Here is a 23150-nt window from a genome sequence, read left to right on the forward strand (position 1 = left end):
TTCTGGACACATTAATTACGCAGGTTCTGTGGCTGATTAAAACCAGGTGAAATGGAGTCTTGAAGTCAGCCAGCCACAAAACCTGTGTAATTATGTGTCCAGGATTAAAGAAATGAGGTGGCAACCCTAGACGTCACCCGGCCCCATAGCTCTGCATGCGGATATGGATGATATTGTCCATAATGGCTTGCAGGCATAAACGACTCGGCACCAACGATGAACGGCCATGGGGCCGCGCAGCGATCACTGTTGGTGCCTACACACTGAGCGATATGAACAATTTCTCTGACGTCCTAGTGGATGCTGGGAACTCCGTAAGGACCATGGGGAATAGCGGCTCCGCAGGAGACTGGGCACAAAAAGAAAGCTTTAGGACTACCTGGTGTGCACTGGCTCCTCCCCCTATGACCCTCCTCCAAGCCTCAGTTAGATTTTTGTGCCCGACCGAGCAGGGTGCAATCTAGGGGGCTCTCCTGAGCTTCTTAGATAAAAGTTAGTTTTAGGTTTTTTATTTTCAGTGAGACCTGCTGGCAACAGGCTCACTGCATCGAGGGACTAAGGGGAGAAGAAGCGAACCTGCCTGCTTGCAGCCAGCTTGGGCTTCTTAGGCTACTGGACACCATTAGCTCCAGAGGGATCGAACACAGGCCCAGCCTCGGAGTCCGGTCCCAGAGCCGCGCCGCCGGCCCCCTTACAGAGCCAGAAGCAAGAAGAGGTCCGGAAAATCGGCGGCAGAAGACATCAGTCTTCATCAAGGTAGCGCACAGCACTGCAGCTGTGCGCCATTGCTCCTCATGCACACCTCACACTGCGGTCACTGATGGGTGCAGGGCGCTGGGGGGGGGGGGGCGCCCTGAGCAGCAATATTAACACCTTGGCTGGCAAAAATACATCACATATAACCCCCAGGGCTATATGGATGTACATTAACCCCTGCCAGAATCCATAAAAATGCGGGAGAAAAGTCCGCGAAAAAGGGGCGGAGCTATCTCCTCAGCACACTGGCGCCATTTTTCCCTCACAGCTCCGTTGGAGGGAAGCTCCCTGGCTCTCCCCTGCAGTTAATACACTACAGAAAGGGTTAAAAAGAGAGGGGGGGCACAATTTAGGCGCAGTATACATATATATATGCAGCTATAAGGGAAAACACTTTTTATAGGTGCTATCCCTGTGATATATAGCGCCCTGGTGTGTGCTGGCATACTCTCCCTCTGTCTCCCCAAAGGGCTTTGTGGGGTCCTGTCCTCTATCAGAGCATTCCCTGTGTGTGTGCTGTGTGTCGGTACGGCTGTGTCGACAGGTATGTGGAGGATAATGAGGTGGAGGCGGAGCGAATGCCTGTAAATATGTTGTCACCCCCTGCGGGGTCGACACCGGTGTGGTTGAACTTATGGAAAGATTACGTGAAAGTGTCAACTCCTTACATAAAAGGTCGACGACACAGAACAGCCGGCTACTCAGCTTGTGCCTGTTCCAGCGTCTCAAATGTCATGGGGGGCTCTAAAATCGCCCGCTACCTCAGATAACAGACACAGATGTCGACACGGATACTGACTCCAGTGTCGACGTCGATGAGACTGGTGTACCCTCCAAATAGGTCCACCCGTTACAGGATTGAGGCAATGAAAAATGTATTACACATTTATGATTATACCCCAGGTACCACATAAAAGGGTATTGTGTTTGGTGAGAGAAAACTATTAGTAGTTTTTCCTGCATCTGAGAAATTAAATGAGGTGTGTGAGGAAGAGTGGTCTTCCCCCGGTAAGAAATTGATAATTTCTAAAACGGTTATTGGCAGCGTACCCTTTCCCGCCAGAGAATAGGTCACGCGGGGAAACACCTCATAGGGTAGATACAGCGCTTACACGCTTATCAGAAAAGGTGGCACTACCGTCTCCGGATACGGCCGCCCTGAAGGGACCTGCTGATAAAAAGCAGGAGGTTACCCTATAAGATATAGTCACACACTAGGGCATTATATTGCGACCAGCCGTTGCTTCGGCATGGATGTGCAGTGCTCCCGCTGCGTGGTCAGATTCCCTGTCGGAAAATAACTATGGATAGGGACAATATTTTGCTGAAAATAGAGCATATAAAAGACGTGGTCTTATACATACGTGATGCACAGAGGGATATTTGCCGGCTGGCATCAAAAATAAGCGCTAGGTCCATTGCCGCCAGACGGGGGTTATGGATTTGGCAATGGTCAGGCGATGCCGACTCGAATCGGCACATGGAAGTTGCCCTATAAGGGGGTAAAACTGTTTGGGGATGGTTTTTCAGACCTCGTTTCCACAGCTACTGTTGGGAAATCGATTTTTTTGCCACAGGCTACCCCACAAAAAAAAAAAGCACCGTATCATCAAGTACAGTCCTTTCGGCCCCAGCAAAGCAAGAGGGCTAGAGGCTCATCCTTTCTGCCGAGAGGCAAAGGTAGAGGAAAAAGCTGCAACACACAGCTAGTTCCCGAGAGCAGAAATCCTCCCTGCGTCCGGTAGGTCCACAGCATGGTGCGGGGGCTGCTCAGGCGGACCCGGGTACGGTGGGGGCCCGTCTCAGAAATTTCAGCGGACAGTGGGCTCTCTCACATGGATCCCTGGGTCCTTCAAGTAGTATCTCAGGGGTACAGGCTGGAGTTCGAGACGTTTTTCCCCCCGCCGTTTCCTAAAATCTGCCTTACCGGCACCTCCCTCTGCCAGGGAGACGGTGTTGGTGGATATTCAACACTATAATCACAACAAGTGATTGTCAAGGTGCCCCTCCTTCAGCAAGGAAGGGGTTACTATTCCACAGTGGTTGTGGTACCGAAACGTTTCGGTGAGACCCATCTTGATATTAAAATACTTCAACTTTTATATCAGAAGATTCAAGTTCAAGATGGAATCGCTCAGGGCGGATATTACGAGCCTGGACGAGGGGGATTACAGGGTCTCCCTGGACATCAAGGATGCGTACCTGCATGTCCCCATTTACCCTCCTCACCAGGAGTACCTCAGATATGTGGTACAGGACTGTCACTATCAGTTCCAGACGCGGCCGGTGGAGTTGTCCACGGCACCGAAGGTCTTTACCTAGGTAATGGCAGAAGTGATGATACTCCTTCGCAAGAAGGAAGTTTTTATTATCCCGTACTTGGACGATCTCCTGATAAAGGCGAGGTCCAAAGAAGAGTTGGTAGTGGGGGTAGCACTCTCTCGGGAAGTGCTACAACAGCACGACTGGATTCTCAATATTCCAAAGTCACAGCTAGTCCCGACGACACGTCTTCTGTTCCTGGAAATGTTTCTGAACGCAGACCAGAAAAGAGTGTTTCTTCCAGTGGAAAAAGCTGAGGAGTTGTCATCTCTAGTCAGAGACATCCTATAACCAGGACAGGTGTCGGTACATCAATGCACACGAGTCCTGGGAAAAATGGTAGCTTCGTACGTAAAGGAAAAGGGTATTCCGAAGGAAGTCATCCCTACCCTGATCATAGCCAGGAAGGATGTCACCGCAAGACATTATCGCCGCGTTTGGCGAAAATGTATTGCTTGGTGGGAGGCCATGAAGGCCCCGACGGAGGAATTTCAACTATGTCGATTCCTGCACTTCCTACAAGCAGGGGTGACGTTTGGGCCTCAAATTGGGGTCCATCAATGTCCAGATTTCGGCTCTGTCGATTTTCTTCCAGAAAGAACTGGCTTCACTGCCTGAAGTTCAGACTTTGGTTAAAGGAGTACTACATATTCAGCCTCCTTTTGTGCCTCCTGTGGCACTTTTTGGATCTCAACGTGGTGTTGGATTTCCTAAAGTCGCATTGGTTGAGCCACTTAAAACCATGGAGCTAAAGTATCTCGCGTGGAAAGTGGTCATGCTGTTGGCCTTGGCCAGGCGTGTGTCAGAATTGGCGGCTTTGTCATGTAAAAGCCTTATCTGATTTTCTATATGGATAGGGCAGAGTTGAGGACTCGTCCTCAGTTTCTCCCAAAGGTGGTCTCAGGTTTTCACTTGAACCAACCTATTTGTGGTGCCTGCGGCTACTAGGGACTTGGAGGATTCCAAGTTGCTGGACGTAGTCAGGGCCCTGAAAATTTTATTTTTCCAGGACGGCTGGAGTCAGGAAAACTGACTCGCTGTTTATCCTGATGGCACCCAACAAGCTGGGTGCTCCTGCTTCTAAGCAGTCTATTGCGCGCTGGATTTGTAGCACTATTCAGCTGGCGCATTCTGCGGTAGGATGACCGCAGCCTAAATCAATAAAAGCCCATTCCACAAGGAAGGTGGGCTCATCTTGGGCGGCTGCCCGAGGGGTCTCGGCTTTACAACTTTGCCGAGCAGCTACTTGGTCAGGGGCAAACACGTTTACAAAATTCTATGAATTTGATACCCTTGCTGAGGAGGACCTGGAGTTCTCTCATTCGGTGCTGCAGAGTCATCCGCACTCTCCCACCCGTTTGGGAGCTTTGGTATAATCCCCATGGTCCTTACGGAGTTCCCAGCATCCACTAGGACGTCAGAGAAAATAAGAATTTACTTACCGATAATTCTATTTCTCGTAGTCCGTAGTGGATGCTGGGCGCCCATCCCAAGTGCGGATTGTCTGCAATACTTGTACATAGTTATTGTTAACTAATCGGGTTCTTGTTGTGAGCCATCTATTCAGAGGCTCCTCTGTTATCATGCTGTTAACTGGGTTTCATATCACAAGTTGTACGGTGTGATTGGTGTGGCTGGTATGAGTCTTACCCGGGATTCAAAATCCTTCCTTATTGTGTACGCTCGTCCGGGCACAGTATCCTAACTGAGGCTTGGAGGAGGGTCATAGGGGGAGGAGCCAGTGCCCACCAGGTAGTCCTAAAGCTTTCTTTTTGTGCCCAGTCTCCTGCGGAGCCGCTATTCCCCATGGTCCTTACGGAGTTCCCAGCATCCACTACGGACTACGAGAAATAGAATTATCGGTAAGTAAATTCTTATTTTCTCGTTCATTACTGAACGAGATTGTTCATATCGGCCGCACACATCGGCAACTGTGTAGAGCCCTATAGATAGCAGCTGGATCTGTGAAGGGAGGCTGACAAGATTGTCTGGGTCACAGTTGCTATTGTCTTCAGATGTTTGGCTTTGTAAAAAATGTGTAAGACTTAAAATTGTCAGTGCTACGCTGTCCTGTCACCCTGGGGTAAATTTACTAAGATGGGAGTTCTATTTAAGATGGGATGTTGCCCATAGCAACCAATCAGATTCCAAGTATTACATTCTACAAGGTGCTAGATAAATGAGAAGCAGAATCTGATTGGTTGCTATGGGCAACATCCCATCTTAAATAGAACTCCCATCTTAGTAAATGTACCCCCCTGTGTGTAGGGACAAGTGCAGGCTATGTTCACTCCTGTAAACTGTCCTAATTGCGTTTAGTCCACCACTTCACCTAATTAAACAATATCACTTCACAAACTAATTCTCATTTCTTTTTCATCCACTAGGGGTCACTAGAGTACTCTTGGGCTATGGACGGCTTGCGCAGGAACAAGGCACTGAATATTTAAATTTAGAACACTCCACCCCTCCATATCCCAGAGTATCTCAGTGTTTTTTCTGTGCTCATCGTAGCAACAAGGCTTGTGTGGCTCGTCCACACTTCTTTTGAATATATTTTTATTATATTTTTTATTTTAATTTTTTTATTTTTTCCACATCTCTTCCCCCCTTCCAATAGGCGTGGGTCCGGGATAGTGGAAGCTGCTACAAGCAGCTGCTGGCGTGTCGGTCCTCTCTAAAAGAGCACCCTCAAAGCCAGAGCAGACATCCTGCAGAAAAGGCTGGACGGTGCTTGCAGAGAAGCCCCGTCATAGCCTCACCACAGGCGTCCAGGTATGTTGGGGGACGGGACGGTCAGCTCACGCTGCCGCCCCGCTGTGTGGGGACACTGTTTCTGAGAGCGGCAATGTAAGCCGCCCGCCGCAATGTAAGCCGCCCACCGCTGCTGCTCAGAGCCGCGCCGCCCGCAGGTCTTTTATTCATAGAGCCGCTTCAACGGCTCTATGGAGCGCACTCCCCGGCTCCCGCTGTCCGTTCCCCGGCGCCCGCTGGCCGTCCTCCGGCTGCCGCTACCCGGCTCCCGCTGGCCGTTCCCCGGCTCCCACGGGCCGTTCCCCGGCTCCCGCTCCCCGGCCCTTTTACATCCTCCTGGTGTTCCAATACACGGAGCACATAGGGGGGGGGGGGGGGGGGAGAGGCTCACAGCACACGCAGCTGCACGGGGGGGGGGAAAGCAGCAGCAGTATACTAGGCTGCATAGATATAAGAAAAGCATAGGCTATTAGGCTTTTGTTACCACTATCCCAGGTTATATATCTGTTTCAAAAGTTTATAACCTGTACTGTGATTATACTGTAAGCATGGCATGGTGGCCATTTTAACCATGCTTCCTGTTCTTCCTGTTGTGATTCTAGAACGTCCCTGTCCTACATCTCTACTCCACCGGAGGCGCAGGGGTGTTAGTGAGAATTTGGGATCACATTTCATATAGGACTGGCCACGTGTACTGCACTTGGCCAGATATATTTATAGACACACCTTAGTACTATTTTACTGAGTCGTGCAAGTTGTCTGTTTTTGTATATTGTATTGTCTGTCTGGATAATGAGTAAGGCACCAGCAAAAACTAAAAAGCAGTTTCACTGCAAGGTCTGTAACAGTGTGGTACCGGATGGATCTACCACATGTACAGTATGTTTTGTGAATTCAGCTACGAGTACAATTTCTGCTCCGGTTTTAAAGCCAGTTTCCTCCCCGGACCCTCCATGGGAAATGCTAGCCAATGTACTGGCTGGGTTGCAATAAGAATTGACCACCGCTCGACAAGAGCGGGAAGCGGCAAGATCTGAGTCTAGGGTGAGACCGCCAGAGCTACCGGAGGCGTCTCAGCCTTGCCAAAAGTCCAAATCCATTTTGGGTAGACGGGATAAATTTCATATGTCTTAAGATTTAACAGTTTCTGCTATGTTGCATTCTGACTATTCCATGCCAGACCTCACTGCGCAAGATGAGGGTGAGGAGGGCGAAGTGGACCAGCAGTCAGATAGTGATGGTTTTAACAGCCCAGGCATTGATAATATCATGAGAGCGGTGCGTCAGTCTCTGAAGTTTACAGAAACTGAGGAGCCTCTGACAAATGATGAAGTCGTATTTACTAAACGACAGAGATCTCCAATGTGTTTTCCTGTTTCGGAGTCTCTTAATAAGATGTTAGTAGAAACACGAAAGAATCCAGATAAACGGTTTTCTATACCTCGCAGATTTAAGTCTAGTTACCCGTTTCCAGACTCGGTGACATGTACATGGGAGAATCCACCAATGGTTGATTTGTCTGTGTCTAAACTTAGAAAGAAATTAACCATACCAGTGCCAACTGCTACTACGCTTAAAGACCCTTCAGACCGCAAAATAGAAACTATGCTAAAGTCCATGTATGTAGCAGCAGGAGTGCTGCTGAGACCTGGGTTGGTTGGCATTTGGGTCACTAAGGCGCTCATAGTATGGATAACAGAACTCAAGTCTGCCCTACATGACGATCACCTTATACTTCTTGCTGATCAAATCTGTGAGGCTGCGGAGTATCTATGTACAGCTTCTACGGACGTCTGTCAGCTCACTTCTCGCATTTCATCGTCACTGGTTACAGTACGACGAGCACTCTGGCTGCGTTCTTGGCAAGCGGAGGCAGAGGTCAAAAGGGGTATAGAGGCGTTACCTTACGGTGGCGAGAAGTTGTTTGGTCCTGAATTGGACAAATGGATTTCTGAGGCCACGGGAGGAAAATCTGTTTTCCTACCATCACCTCCAACGGTACCTAGATGGAAATACTCTGGCCTGGCGTTCAAATCCTTTAGACCTCAGCCCTTTCGAGGCCGTGGTAGAGGAACAGCCACGCCTGGTAGACGAGGTCGAGGACGTGGTTTCCAACAAACCAACACCAGTCGTCAGGACGCTAAGGTCACCGACAAGCCAGTGGCATAACGGGCTCCCAGCCCCTCTCGGATCTCCAATTGTGGGAGCACGCCTTCAGACGTTCCAGTTGGCGTGGTTCTAGACATCCACAGATGGGTGGATCCGCAATTTAGTGTTAAAAGGTTACAAAATAGAGTTCGACTGTCTCCCGCCACTGCGGTTTTTCAAGACAGGTCTGCCTCTGTCGGACGACAAGAGGGCGGTTCTGCAAATTGCCATTCAGTCCCTGCTGGATTCAGCAGTTTTGATTCCGGTCCCTGTACAACAACAAGGTCAGGGTTATTATTCCAGTCTGTTTGTGGTACCAAAGCCGGAAGGCTCCGTCAGGCCAATATTGAACCTAAAGGGTCTCAATCAGTATGTCACTTACTACAGATTCAAGATGGAATCTCTGCGGTCAGTAATTGCAGGTTTAGAGCCACAGGAATTCATGATTGCGCTAGATCTCAAGGATGAGTACTTACACATTCCGATTTGGCCAACTCATCAGAGGTTCTTGCGTTTTGCGATACGGCAGAACCATTACCAGTTTCAGGCTCTACCGTTTGGCCTCTCGTCAGCGCCTCGGGTATTCACCAAAGTGATGTCTGTGATGATAGCTCATCTCAGATCCCTGGGAGTGATAATAGTTCCGTACTTGGATGATCTGCCCATTAAAGCTCCGTCTCAACAGATGCTCGTCCAACATGCGTTGCTAACGTACAATGTACTAGTTCAGCACGGATGGATTCTGGAAACTTCAAGAAATCACATCTAATTCCGTCTCAACTACTTCAATTCCTAGGTATGATTCTCGATACGGTAAATCAAAGAATTTACCTACCAGAACGGAAAGTACAGATTATTCGTCATCTGGTATAATTAGTACTCAAGCCACGCACAGTCTCGGTACATTTGTGCATTCGCCTCTTAGGCACAAAGGTGGCGGCTTTCGAAGCGCTTCAGTTCGGAAGATTTCACTCACGTCCTTTTCAACTGGATGTGCTCGCACAGTGGTCGGGCTCGCATCTGCAGATTCACCACAGGGTGAGGTTGTTGCCACAGGCCAGGGTATCTCTACTCTGGTGGCTCAAAGTACACAATCTAACCGCAGGGAAACGGTTCGGCGCCTGGAATTGGATAATTCTAATGACGGACGCTAGTCTCAGAGGTTGGGGAGCTGTAGTTCAAAATTGTCAGCTCCAAGGTCTCTGGGAGGATCACGAAAGATTGCTGTCTATAAATGTCCTGGAACTCCGGGCAATTTACAATGCGCTACGACAAGCAGTGCACATGCTTCGGTCTCAGACTGTCCAGGTGCAGTCAGACAACGCGACGGCGGTCGCGTACATCAACACACAAGGAGGAACGAGAAGCCGCATGGCAATGCGGGAAGTAGCTCGAATCCTCAATTGGGCCGAGCATCACCAAGTGATATTGTCGGCAGTGTTCATTCCGGGAGTGGACAACTGGGAGGCGGATTATCTCAGCCATCGGGATTTTCATCCAGGAGAATGGGCATTAAATCCCGAAGTGTTTCACATGTTGGTCCAGAGGTGGTGTTACCCTCAAGTGGACCTGATGGCATCTCGCCACAATCACCAAACGCCCCAGTATGTGTCCAGAACGCGAGATCCACAGGCAGTGGCGGTGGATGCTCTCACAATCGCGTGGCCGTACAGCCTAGTGTATCTGTTTCCACCGTTTCCGCTGCTCCCTCTGTTGCTAAAACGGATCAAAAGAGAGGCCATCACAGTCATACTAGTGGCGCCTCATTGGCCTCGGAGAGCTTGGTTCTCGGATCTCCGCGGACTACTCGCAGACGATCCTTGGCCGCTCCCACTACGTCCGGACCTGTTACAGCAGGGTCCGTTCCTTTACCCCGATTTAGCGCGGCTTTGACGGGGTGGCTGTTGAGACCGCCCTCTTAAGAAGAGAGGGCATTTCAGACTCGGTTATACCAACCATGTTACGAGCTAGGAAGCCAGTTACGGCAGCTCATTATTACAGAATTTGGCGTGCCTATATAGGTTGGTGTGAAGCTCGGAAGTTTCCGACATCATCTTTAAAGTTATCCCGTCTTTTGCTATTTCTACAGATGGGGTTAGATGGAGGACTGCGTTTATCTACATTAAAGGTGCAGGTATCTGCTTTGTCAGTTTACTTTCAAAGAGGATTGGCTCTATTGCCGTCTGTACACACCTTTCTGCGAGGTCTCCTCAGAGTGCAGCCTCCATTCATTCCACCTACAGCGCCATGGGACTTGAATCTGGTTTTAAATTTCTTACAGTCTTCATATTTTGAACCCTTACAACAAGTGGATATTAAGTTTCTCACTTGGAAAACATTTTTTCTCCTAGCCTTAGCTTCAGCAAGGCGTGTTTCAGATTTGGGTGCCTTGTCATGCAAGCCACCGTATTTGGTGTTTCATGATGACAGAGCGGAACTTCGGACGAATCCCGCTTTCTTACCAAAGGTAGTGTCATCTTTTCACATCAATCAACCAATAGTAGTTCCTGTGTTAACAGAAGATTCTGGAACTTTGGATGTGGTACGCGCATTACGCGTTTATGTATCCCGAACGTCTACAGTTCGTAAGACGGATACGTTGTTTGTTCTCTATGATGCTGCCAAGATGGGTTGGCCAGCTTCTAAGCAGACCTTATCCAGATGGATAAAACTGACCATAGGTCAGGCTTACCTTCATGCTAGAATACAGCCGCCTACATCAGTAACAGCTCATTCCACACGTTCTGTGGGAACTTCATGGGCAGCTGGTCGTGGGGCTTCTACGACGCAGCTTTGCCGTGCGGCTACATGGTCATCAGTGCACACGTTTGTGCGCTTTTACAAGTTTGATACGTTTGCGGCATCAGCATCTAGCTTTGGCCGCCTAGTGTTACATGTGCCAAACAGCTCTCCCGCCCACGGGGGAAGCTTTGGTACGTCCCAAGAGTACTCTAGTGACCCCTAGTGGATGAAAAAGAAAATAGGATTTTGGTACTTACCAGGTAAATCCTTTTCTTTGAATCCATAGGGGGCACTGGACGCCCACCCAGAGCAGTTTTACCTGGTTTGTGGTAAGTTCAGGGGATCTTATGGTAACACACTCTCACCGACTGGTTCAAATTATCAAGTTCTATCGGTTATGGTGTCAACTGTTTAGTTGTCAGTAACGTTATGTGTCAACTTTATTGTTGTCCGTTATGTTATATGTAATTCTCCATTGTCAACCTCTCTATAGCTCCTGTTCGGCTCAGTAAAAAACACTGAGGTACACTGGGATATGGAGGGGTGGAGTGTTCTAAATTTAAATATTCAGTGCCTTGTTCCTGCGGAAGACGTCCATATCCCAAGAGTACTCCAGTGTCCCCTATGGATTCAAAGAAAAGGATTTACCAGGTAAGTACCAAAATCCTATTTTTTGCATTTAGGTGTGAAATTAAGAGCACCAGTGCTCCTAGGACCTCATTCAGTAAGGATTAGCAGAATTTGCAATCCTTTCGATTGCATCCTGGGGGCCACCCATCGCAGGGCAAGCTGCCTCCCGCTGCCTCCCCCCTGCGACCACGCTGAAATTGCGTGTTCGCAAAATTTGTTGTTGCCCGCAGGAGGCCCACCGCCATCTTTGTGATCAAAGCGGCTGTGCGTGACATCACGCAGCCTCCCCAATCACGCCTACGCCACTCCCCCCATTTTTCTGCCACCGCCTCCGTTTCTCAGACGTCGCCCCTGCGAATGCCTCTGCCTGATTTGCAGGCAGAAGCGATCGCAATTACTGTGCGGCACCCACAAAAATTGCAGGCGCATGCGCAGGACGGACCCTGTGCATGCACCTGCATCATCTTTGTAATCTTTGCGGTTTGATCGCATTTTGCAATCCAACCTGAATGAGGGTCCTAATTCATATTCAATAAGGAACATCACCAATCTGTCCAAATCGTCCCATCTGCAAACTTTTGCTCTGAAGCAGACGCTGTCAATTTGGACTGCAAATCCACTTGTGTAACATTGGCTGCACAATTTCACAAACATCTGCATGAAACGTTATTTTTTTTTAAGTGATCCACAGATTACAAGAGCATACTCTGCTCTGCCTTACAGGATACAGTATTTAGTAAAACAAAGGTTAAGGAAGCTTGAGGAAATGGGTTATATGTGTTTTGGTAGATTCTAAAAATCAAGGAAAATATTAGCAAACCTTCAATAAAAAGTAGAAGACTTGAGGAAAAAAAATAAGATTTTACTCACCGGTAAATCTATTTCTCGTAGTCCGTAGTGGATGCTGGGAACTCCGTAAGGACCATGGGGAATAGACGGGCTCCGCAGGAGACTGGGCACTCTAAAAGAAAGATTAGGTACTATCTGGTGTGCACTGGCTCCTCCCACTATGACCCTCCTCCAGACCTCAGTTAGGATACTGTGCCCGGAAGAGCTGACATAATAAGGAAGGATTTTGAATCCCGGGTAAGACTCATACCAGCCACACCAATCACACCGTATAACTCGTGATACTACACCAAGTTAACAGTATGAAATATAACTGAGCCTCTCAACAGATGGCTCAACAATAACCCTTAGTTAGGCAATAACTACATAAAAGTATTGCAGACAATCCGCACTTGGGATGGGCGCCCAGCATCCACTACGGACTACGAGAAATAGATTTACCGGTGAGTAAAATCTTATTTTCTCTGACGTCCTAGTGGATGCTGGGAACTCCGTAAGGACCATGGGGATTATACCAAAGCTCCCAAACGGGCGGGAGAGTGCGGATGACTCTGCAGCACCGAATGAGAGAACTCAAGGTCCTCCTCAGCCAGGGTATCAATTTTGTAGAATTTAGCAAACGTGTTTGCCCCTGACCAAGTTGCAGCTCGGCAAAATTGTAAAGCCGAGACCCCTCGGGCAGCCGCCCAAGATGAGCCCACTTTCCTCGTGGAATGGGCTTTTACTGATTTAGGATGCGGCAATCCAGCCGCAGAATGCTCCAGCTGAATTGTGCTACAAATTCAGCGAGCAATAGTTTGCTTAGAAGCAGGAGCACCTATTTTGTTGGGTGCCTACAGGATAAAAAGCGAGTCAGTTTTCCTGACTCCAGCCGTCCTGGAAATATAAATTTTTTAAGGCCCTGACTACGTCCAGTAACTTGGAATCTTCCAAGTCCCTAGTAGCCGCAGGCACTACAATAGGTTGGTTCAAGTGAAAAGCTGATACCACCTTAGGGAGAAACTGTGGACGAGTCCTCAATTCTGCCCTATCCATATGGAAAATCAGATAAGGGCTTTTACATGACAAAGCCGACAATTGTGACACACGCCTGGCCGAAGCCAAGGCCAATAACATGACCACTTTCCACGTGAGATATTTCAAATCCACAGTTTTAAGTGGCTCAAACCAATGTGATTTTAAGAAACTCAACACCACGTTGAGATCCCAAGGTGCCACAGGAGGCACAAAAGGGGGCTGAATATGTAGCACTCCCTTTACAAATGTCTGAACTCCAGGCAGTGAAGCCAGTTCTTTCTGGAAGAAAATCGACAGAGCCGAAATCTGGACCTTAATGGAACCCAATTTTAGGCCCATAGTCACCCCTGACTGTAGGAAGTGCAGAAAACGACCCAGCTGAAATTCCTCTGTCTTCCTGGCCTCACACCACGCAACATATTTTCGCCAAATACGGTGATAATGGTTTGCGGTTACTTCTTTCCTGGCTTTTATCAGCGTAGGAATGACTTCTTCCGGAATGCCCTTTTCCTTTAGGATCCGGAATTCAACCGCCATGCCGTCAAACGCAGCCACGGTAAGTCTTGGAACAGACAGGGCCCCTGCTGTAGCAGATCCTGTCTGAGCGGTAGAGGCCATGGGTCCTCTGATATCATTTCTTGAAGTTCTGGGTACCAAGCTCTTCTTGGCCCATCCGGAACCACGAGTATCGTTCTTACTCCTCGTTTTCTTATTATTCTCAGTACCTTTGGTATGAGAGGCAGAGGAGGGAATACATAAACCGACTGGTACACCCACGGTGTCACTAGAGCGTCCACAGCTATTGCCTGAGGGTCCCTTGACCTGGCGCAATATCTAGTTTTTTGTTTAGGCGGGACGCCATCATGTCCACCTGTGGCCTTTCCCAACGGTTTACCAACAGTTGGAAGACTTCTGGATGAAGTCCCCACTCTCCCGGGTGTAGGTCGTGTCTGCTGAGGAAGTCTGCTTCCCAGTTGTCCACTCCCGGAATGAACACTGCTGACAGTGCTAAGACGTGATTTTCCGCCCATCGGAGAATCCTTGTGGCTTCTGCCATCGCCATCCTGCTTCTTGTGCCGCCCTGTCGGTTTACATGGGCGACTGCCGTGATGTTGTCTGATTGGATCAGTACCGGCTGGTTTTGAAGCAGAGGCCTTGCCAGACTTAGGGCATTGTAAATGGCCCTCAGTTCCAGAATATTTATGTGTAGGGACGACTCCTGACTTGACCAAAGTCCTTGGAAATTTCTTCCCTGTGTGACTGCCCCCCAGCCTCGAAGGCTGGCATCCGTGGTTACCAGGACCCAGTCCTGTATGCCGAATCTGCGGCCCTCTTGAAGATGAGCACTCTGCAGCCACCACAGTAGAGATACCCTGGTCCTTGGAGACAGGGTTATCAGCCGATGCATCTGAAGATGCGATCCCGACCACTTGTCCAAGAGGTCCCACTGAAAGGTTCTTGCATGGAACCTGCCGAATGGAATTTTGCTTCGTAAGAAGCTACCATTTTTCCCAGGACTCGTGTGCAGTGATGCACCGATACCTGTTTTGGTTTCAGGAGGTCTCTGACTAGAGATGACAGCTCCTTGGCTTTCTCCTGCGGGAGAAACACTTTTTTCTGTTCTGTGTCCAGAACCATCCCCAGGAACAGTAGGCGTGTGGTAGGAACCAGCTGTGACTTTGGAATGTATAGAATCCATCCGTGCTATTGTAGCACTTCCCGAGATAGTGCTACTCCGACCAACAACTGCTCCTTGGACCTCGCCTTTATAAGGAGATCGTCCAAGTACGGGATAATTAAAACTCCCTTTTTTCGAAGGAGTATCATCATTTCTGCCATTACCTTGGTAAAGACCCTCGGTGCCGTGGACAGTCCAAACGGCAGTGTTTGGAATTGGTAATGGCAATCCTGTACCACAAATCTGAGGTACTCCTGGTGAGGATGGTAAATGGGGACATGTAGGTAAGCATCCTTGATGTCCAGGGATACCATGTAATCCCCCTCCTCCAGGCTTGCAATAACCGCCCTGAGCGATTCCATCTTGAACTTGAATTTTTTTTATGTATGTGTTCAAGGATTTCAAATTTAAAATGGGTCTCACCGAACCGTCCGGTTTCGGTACCACAAACAGTGTGGAATAGTAACCCCGTCCTTGTTGAAGTAGGGGCACCTTGACTATCACCTGCTGGGAATACAGCTTGTGGATTGCCTCTAGCACTGCCTCCCTGCCTGAGGGAGTTGTCGGCAAGGCAGATTTGAGGAAACGGCGGGGGGGAGACGCCTCGAATTCCAGCTTGTACCCCTGAGATACTACTTGAAGGATCCAGGGATCCACCTGTGAGCGAGCCCACTGATCGCTGAAATTTTTGAGGCGGCCCCCCACCGTACCTGGCTACGCCTGTGGAGCCCCCGCGTCATGCGGTGGACTCAGAGGAAGCGGGGGAAGAATTTTGATTCTGGGAACTGGCTGACTGGTGCAGCTTTTTCCCTCTTCCCTCGTCTCTGTGCAGAAAGGAAGCGCCTTTGACCCGCTTGCTTTTCTGAAGCCGAAAGGACTGTACCTGATAATACAGTGCTTTCTTAGGCTGTGAGGAAACCTGAGGTAAAAAATTTTCTTCTCAGCTGTTGCTGTGGATACGAGGTCCCAGAGACCATCCCCAAACAATTCCTCACCCTTATAAGGCTCTATGTGCCTTTTAAAGTCAGCATCACCTGTCCAGTGTCGGGTCTCTAATACCCTCCTGATAGAATGGACATTGCATTAATTCTGGATGCCAGCCGGCAAAATATCCCTCTGTGCATCCCTCATATATAAGACGACGTCTTATGTTCGCAAAATAGTATCCCTGTTTGACAGGGTTACAGACCACGCTGCAGCAGCACTATCTGCAGGTCTCAGTCTAGTACCGGAGTGTGTAAATACAGACTTCAGGATAGCCTCCTGCTTTTTATCAGCAGGTACCTTCAAAGTGGCCGTATCCTAAGACGGCAGTGCCACCTTTTTTGACAAACGTGTGAGCGCCTTATCCACCCTAGGGGATATCTCCCAGCGTAACTTATCCTCTGGCGGGAAAGGGTACGATATCAGTAACTTTTTAGAAATTACCAGTTTCTTATCGGGGGAACCCACGCTTTTTCACACTTCATTCACTCATTTGATGGGGGAACAAAACACTGCCTGCTTTTTCTCCCCAAACATAAAACCCTTTTTTAGTGGTACTTGGGTTAATGTCAGAAATGTGTAACACATTTTTTATTGCCGGGATCATGTAACGGATGTTCCTAGTGGATTGTGTATATGTCTCAACCTCGTCGACACTGGAGTCAGACTCCGTGTCGACATCTGTGTCTGCCATCTGAGGGAGCGGGCGTTTTTGAGCCCCTGATGGCCTTTGAGACGCCTGGGCAGGCGCGGGCTGAGAAGCCGGCTGTCCCATAGCTGTTACGTCATCCAGCCTTTTATGTAAGGAGTTGACACTGTCGGTTTATACCTTCCACCTATCCATCCACTCTGGTGTCGGCCCCACAGGGGGCGACATCACATTTATCGGCATCTGCTCTGCCATCACATAAGCCTCCTCATCAAACGTGTCGACACAGCCGTACCGACACACCGCACACACACAGGGAATGCTCTGACTGAGGACAGGACCCCACACAGCCCTTTGGGGAGACAGAGAGAGAGTATGCCAGCACACACCAGAGCGCTATATAATTTTGGGATTAACACTATATTGAGTGAATTTTTCCCAATAGCTGCTTGTATATACAATATTGCGCCTAAATTTTGTGGCCCCCCCCTCTCTTTTTAACCCTTTGAGCCTGAAAAGTACAGGGGAGAGCCTGGGGAGCTGTCTTCCAGCTGCACTGTGAAGAGAAAATGGCGCCAGTGTGCTGAGGGAGAAGCCCCGCCCCTTTTTCAACTGACTTTCTCCCGCTTTTTCTGGAATACTGGCAGGGGTAATTTTACATCTATATAGCCTCTAGGACTATATATGATGTAGATTTGCCAGCCAAGGTGTCATATATTGCCCTCAGGGCGCCCCCCCCAGCGCCCTGCACCCTCAGTGACCGGAGTGTGAAGTGTGCATGAGGAGCAATGGCGCACAGCTGCAGTGCTGTGCGCTACCTTGGTGAAGACCGAAGTCTTCTGCCGCCGATTTTCCGGACCTCTTCTTGCTTCTGGCTCTGTAAGGGGGACGGCGGCGCGGCTCCAGGAACGAACACCAAGGCCAGTTCCATGCGGTCGATCCCTCTGGAGATAATGGTGTCCAGTAGCCTAAGAAGCCCAAGCTAGCTGCAAGCAGGTAGGTTCGCTTCTTCTCCCCTTAGTCCCTCGATGCAGTGAGCCTGTTGCCAGCAGGTCTCACTGTAAAATAAAAAACCTAAAATAAACTTTCTTTCTAGGAGCTCAGGAGAGCCCCTAGTGTGCATCCAGCTCGGCCGGGCACAGAAATCTAACTGAGGTCTGGAGGAGGGTCATAGTGGGAGGAGCCAGTGCACACCAGATAGTACCTAATCTTTCTTTTAGAGTGCCCAGTCTCCTGCGGAGCCCGTCTATTCCCCATGGTCCTTACGGAGTTCCCAGCATCCACTAGGACGTCAGAGAAAACCCTCTTGTGCACCATCTAATGGAGAACATACTAATTGCAGATTATGGGCCTTATTTATGTTTGTTAGCAAACCAAAAACATTGTAATTGGGCAAAACCATGTTGCGGCAGATGTAACATGTGCAGAGAGAATTAGATTTAGGTGGGGTGTGTTCAAACTGAAATCTAAATTGCAGTGTAGAAATAAAGCAGCCAGTATATACCATACACAGAAACATAACTCACCCAAATCTAAATCTCTCTGCACATGTTACATCTGCCCTACCTGCAGTGCAACATGGTTTTGCACAATTGCTAACTTTTTTGGATTGCTATCAAACCTGAATAACCCCCAATGTTCTTTGTACTTTTCTGTGTACAAAGTAAATGCAAACTCTTTGTCTACCATTTATATTTGCATTGCAAATATATTAAAACTAGTTTTCAAATATTACAGTGTCACTAACAGGTTAAACTCGATGGACAAATTGTCTTTTTTTCAACCTCAGAAACTATGTTATGTCTCTAGAATATAAATGTAGTTTCATGGCCTCTATTTACGTGGTTTCATTCAGTAAGACGTGTGATAGTGATAGTTTAACGCCCTCCTCTCAGTCTCAGACCTCACTACAATACCACACCCGGCATAGAGCAGCCCAAGCCACTCGTACAATACAGAAAGCATTGCAGTGACCGCCATACAATACAGAGTACATCAGTGACTGCCATACAATACACAGTGCATTACAGTTATTGCCATACAATTTATAGAGCATCACAATGACTGCCATATAATACAGAGGACATCAGTGACCACCATATAATATGGTGAACAGTCACAAAGCACAGTTTATGCAGCTGAATGTCCTGTACCCTGTTCAACTTGTTTCTCCCTCCTCAAAAGTAGCTGCATAGTTACTTTTAAGATCATTAAATGTGCTTGCCACAGCTTTGAGGAGGAAGGTCCATCAGAGAAGGCAGGGGCCATGCAGTCTATCACTGCAGCTCATAGCACCTGGGAAGGGATACGTTTAATATGCAAAACAAGAAAAGAAACAAATGACCGGCACCAAGTGGTTCTGTTAGATTAGTGCCAATTAAAAAATTGATAATAGAGTAATCAATAATAAATAAAAGAGTATGTAGAATTTGTTAAACTTTTAAGTTTGATATGCACCTCACAACCATGCCCCAAGCTCCCCCACACGGCTTCCTGATTAAATCACCTAAAAAAAGAACAACAAACAACTGCCTGAATAACACTCTGCACACATGGCCCCGTCTCCAGGTTGGCCGGCTTCCCTGCCCACCTGCCTCCTCCTGGCCTACTTGTGTCCTCCTCCTAGCCACGCCTCCCTACCCATCAGGTCTGCCTGTGTCTTCCTCCCAGCCCCACCTCCCTCCTCCTCTGGCCTGCCTGGGCCCTCCTCCCTGCCCCACCTCCCTCCTCCTCTGGCCTGCCTGTGCCCTCCTCCCAGCCCCACCTCCCTCCTCCTCTGGCCCACCTGTGTCCTCCTCCAAGTCCTATCTCTCTCCTCCTGGCCGCCTGCCTCATCTTCATGGCCCATCTACTTCATCCTCCATGTACTTTGAGCCTGCACTGGTGATAGCCATTGAAGGCTATGCCTTCAAAATCTATGGTTTTAAACCATTGGTAAAAAAAAATAATTATTGTTTACCCATCAATGGGCGAGTGCTGCGCAAGTGTAGACTTCAGCCATTGGACCAATGCCACCGATGTTTTCTCAACATCGGGTACCACCCCTCTTAGTATATTTAACAATAGCAAATCATTAAAGAATAACTAAACATTACATACACTATTTGAAGTTACCTGAGGCCCACTGTGCAATTGGATCTTCCGGGTTCCCCTCATGCAGGGATTCTCATGCATGGTCCTCAAGGCACACTAACAGTCTAGGTTTTAAGAATAGCCATACTTGAGAACATGTGTCACTAAAACCTGGACTGCCATTGTGCCTTGAGGACCGTATGTGTGGTCACTGCCCTAATGTTCCTCAGTCCAGCAATACTGTTCTCAATCTTGCCAGCAACGTCTTGTTAGTTGATACCTGTATGGAAAAGGCCACCTCGCCAAAAATAAGGATAGCAGCCTCAGACATCAGGGTCTTGTTGAATCGATTGTTTCAATTATCAGTCGAATACTCATTTTCAGTTTAAATGGGCAGTTCAATTAGCCGTGAGGTCCTACAGCTGCCTAGTGCATTATGTTTATGTGCATCAAAGAAAAAAGGCAATGATGATAATGGAAACATTGCTTTGTTTGCACCTCTCAGATCATTAACCAAAGCATCACATGGAATAACCTGTGAGGCTACTGCAGAACCTTGCAACCAACTGCCCCATAAGACAGGAATAGATTTTAAGGGACGTTATCCAATTCTTTTCACCCCCTTCCACACCCGTTCTGTTTCTGCTGACGAGCGTGGTATAATCATTGCAGCAGGCTACCCCCGGGGTAGCAAGGGCACCCAAACCTTTACACAGCTAAACCTGGTTACTATGGGCGCAATATGCGCAATAACGGAGATCACTTTAGAAAGGAGATTGGGCGTGATATATCATTTGCATACCGCCCTTAGTGTGAGGAACAAAAAGCTTCAACATTAATGTACAGTATCTATACAGTTTTTTATACTATTAAGCTATGCATGACATAAAACAATTCTGCACCGAGTTTAAACAAAAGTAAAAATGTTGTTACACACATTAGGGTCAATTTATTAGGTGCGAACTGCAAATTGATTCATGAAACTCACCGACGTTCGCACGAATGTGCGCTCCTGAGAATTCTCCAATCCAGTTAAAAATTCCTATTTGCGAAACAGCAGCATGGGTTTGCATATTGCCTACTATGGGGGTCATTCCGAGTTGTTCGCTCGCAAGCTGCTTTTAGCAGCTTTGCACACGCTAAGCCGCCGCCTACTGGGAGTGAATCTTAGCATCTTAAAATTGCGAACAAAAGATTCGCAATATTGCGATAAGACATCTCTGTGCAGTTTCTGAGTAACTCGAGACTTACTCGGCATCTGCGATCAGTTCAGTGCTTGTCGTTCCTGGTTTGACGTCACAAACACACCCAGCATTCGCCCAGACACTCCTCCGTTTCTCCAGCCACTCCCGCGTTTTTCCCAGGAACGGTAGCGTTTTTTCACACACTCCCATAAAACGGCCAGTTTCCGCCCAGAAACACCCACTTCCTGTCAATCACATTACGATCACCAGAACGATGAAAAAGCCGTGAGTAAAATTCCTAACTGCATAGCAAATTTACTTGGCGCAGTCGCAGTGCGAACATTGCGCATGCGCACTAAGCGGAAAAACGCTGCGATGCGAAGAAATTTACCGAGCGAACAACTCGGAATGACCCCCTATATGCGATGTGAGAGAAGTGCATGAAAAAGTGGGTTGACCTTCCTGGACCCCCCAAAAATGACAATTGTGTGTTTGCAGACTCATAAAAGGCTGTTAGTGGTCATAAGGAAAGTACTGGAGATTTTTAAGCGGTGTTAATGGCTGATTTGTGCATTTTTATAAAAAGTAAAAAAATTATAAAAGAAAAACTTTCTCCGTTACTTTTTTCATACTAAAAAATGAAAAAAAATGTAGGGAAAAGATGTTTTTGCTGTACTTTGAGGTGACTTTAAAATATGAAAAAGATAATATAAGTACCTATTTAAAAAAAATATACTATAATTATATTTGGGGTGCATAAAGCAACGAAAAAATTGAATTTGCGGTGATTTGATGCCATTTTTTTTTTACCCCCAAAAATGACATGTAATTATTGAATTAAGTGAATTGAAAACTTCTAATTGCCTAATTAGTCATTTGAGGGGGGGTGCCCAAGGGGTTCTGTGCGGTGTCCTGACATTTAAACCTTAAAATAAGGATTATTCTTACCATTTCTCACCCTCAGTGAGGCAGGAATGGAAAAGTGCAAGTTTACTCTGCCTGGTTCAATGAGAGTTTCTAACTGGATTGCAAAATGCAAATTTGCAGAGAAAACTGCATCTCGCAACTCGCACCTAACAAGACTGACCCCATTGTGTTTTCTATTACCTAAGTACATATATCACTGACCCGTTACAGAATTTCTGCTCTTTACCACTTACTCAGATTGCTTCTACTCGGCAACGTGGTGTACGCTTTCTGAGCGTTGTTCCGGAGAGCCCTGTAGAACTCCTGACATTCTCTCTGCCCACTTTTCTGTAGATGTATCAGCAGGTCAGACAGCCGAGTGCGGAGAGGGGTTTTCAGGCTCCTAAACTGTAAATGAGAATTCTTAGCGGTGAAGAAAACACTCCCCAGACTACAGCATTACGCCGTGTGTGTAACATGTAATCCTGCACAAACAGCGCTGCTACGAGAATCACTCTACAAACGGTTATGTGCATACCATTCACAGGAAAACTATCCGTACACTTATCAGCAATTCACCACCTACAGCCCTGGACAGGGATATGCTTAATACAGCGCTAATGCATTCTCAGCTGCAAACTTGTTACACAATAGGTGCTTATTGTTTAGGACCACCATCACTTTGGTGATACAGTATTTATTATGTAGAATGGTGGTGGATCATACTTGCCTACCTGACCCTCTCCATGAGGGAGAAAATGCTCTGTTCCTGGACTTTCCAGGTAGTGTATGATTGCCATCACCTGTGGTGAAACACCTTTCTTATCAATTAACTAGCTCACCACAGGTGATGGCAATCTTACATTACCAGGAATGTCCAGAAACAGAGCATTTTCTCCCTCATGGAGAGGGTCAGGTAGGCAAGTATGCGGTGGATATCTCCAAAATAGAAAAGGAACTTAGGGACCATCCCATTCCGCTATAGTCACTCCGTTAAATATTTTATTTATTTATTACAGAGTATCGGTAGTAAAACATATGTTATGGGAAAAATTTACGTTATTGAATTGAGGCATAGAAATATGTAGTAGTGACAGAGAATATACAATTGTCCTCAGGGCATTAAGTGGAACATAATACAGTACCCTTTCAGCTTCCTTGTTAGACAGAACCTGAGGATAGACACGATTCAGCTGCAAAATGATTTTATCCACAACATGCTCAGTCAAGCTCCTGTTGTTCTTCAGGTATTCAGTGTCCTGGAGCAGCCGGTCGGAATACGAGGGGCCTAGATTGGATGACAGTGTTACATTAGTTACAGCTATCCTAATCTAGCTTTCTCAAACAGTTTATCGCAATTTGACAAATTGGTGCAATAAAACGGCAAGTGTTTCTCATCACTAGCAAACGACACCAAGATTCATTGCCATTAGCATTCCCCATCCACACAATCATCACT

At 47.6% G+C, this 23150-nt stretch overlaps 1 protein-coding gene across 2 annotated transcripts in view; it reads right to left on the reverse strand.

Moving 5' to 3' along the window:
* CARD19 (caspase recruitment domain family member 19) overlaps positions 1–23150 on the reverse strand; it is an 87780-nt gene that overhangs the window by 16209 nt on the left and 48421 nt on the right. For both annotated transcript variants that reach the window (XM_063940797.1, XM_063940798.1), the window contains exons 2-3: positions 22837–22979; positions 21946–22099 (exon numbers count right to left, since the gene is read on the reverse strand). In XM_063940797.1, the coding sequence (XP_063796867.1) occupies positions 21946–22099; positions 22837–22979 (297 nt within the window). The remainder of the gene's footprint in view (positions 1–21945; positions 22100–22836; positions 22980–23150) is intronic.

Source organism: Pseudophryne corroboree, chromosome 9 (genome assembly GCF_028390025.1).
Source record: "Pseudophryne corroboree isolate aPseCor3 chromosome 9, aPseCor3.hap2, whole genome shotgun sequence".
NCBI classification, from domain to species: Eukaryota; Metazoa; Chordata; class Amphibia; order Anura; family Myobatrachidae; genus Pseudophryne; species Pseudophryne corroboree.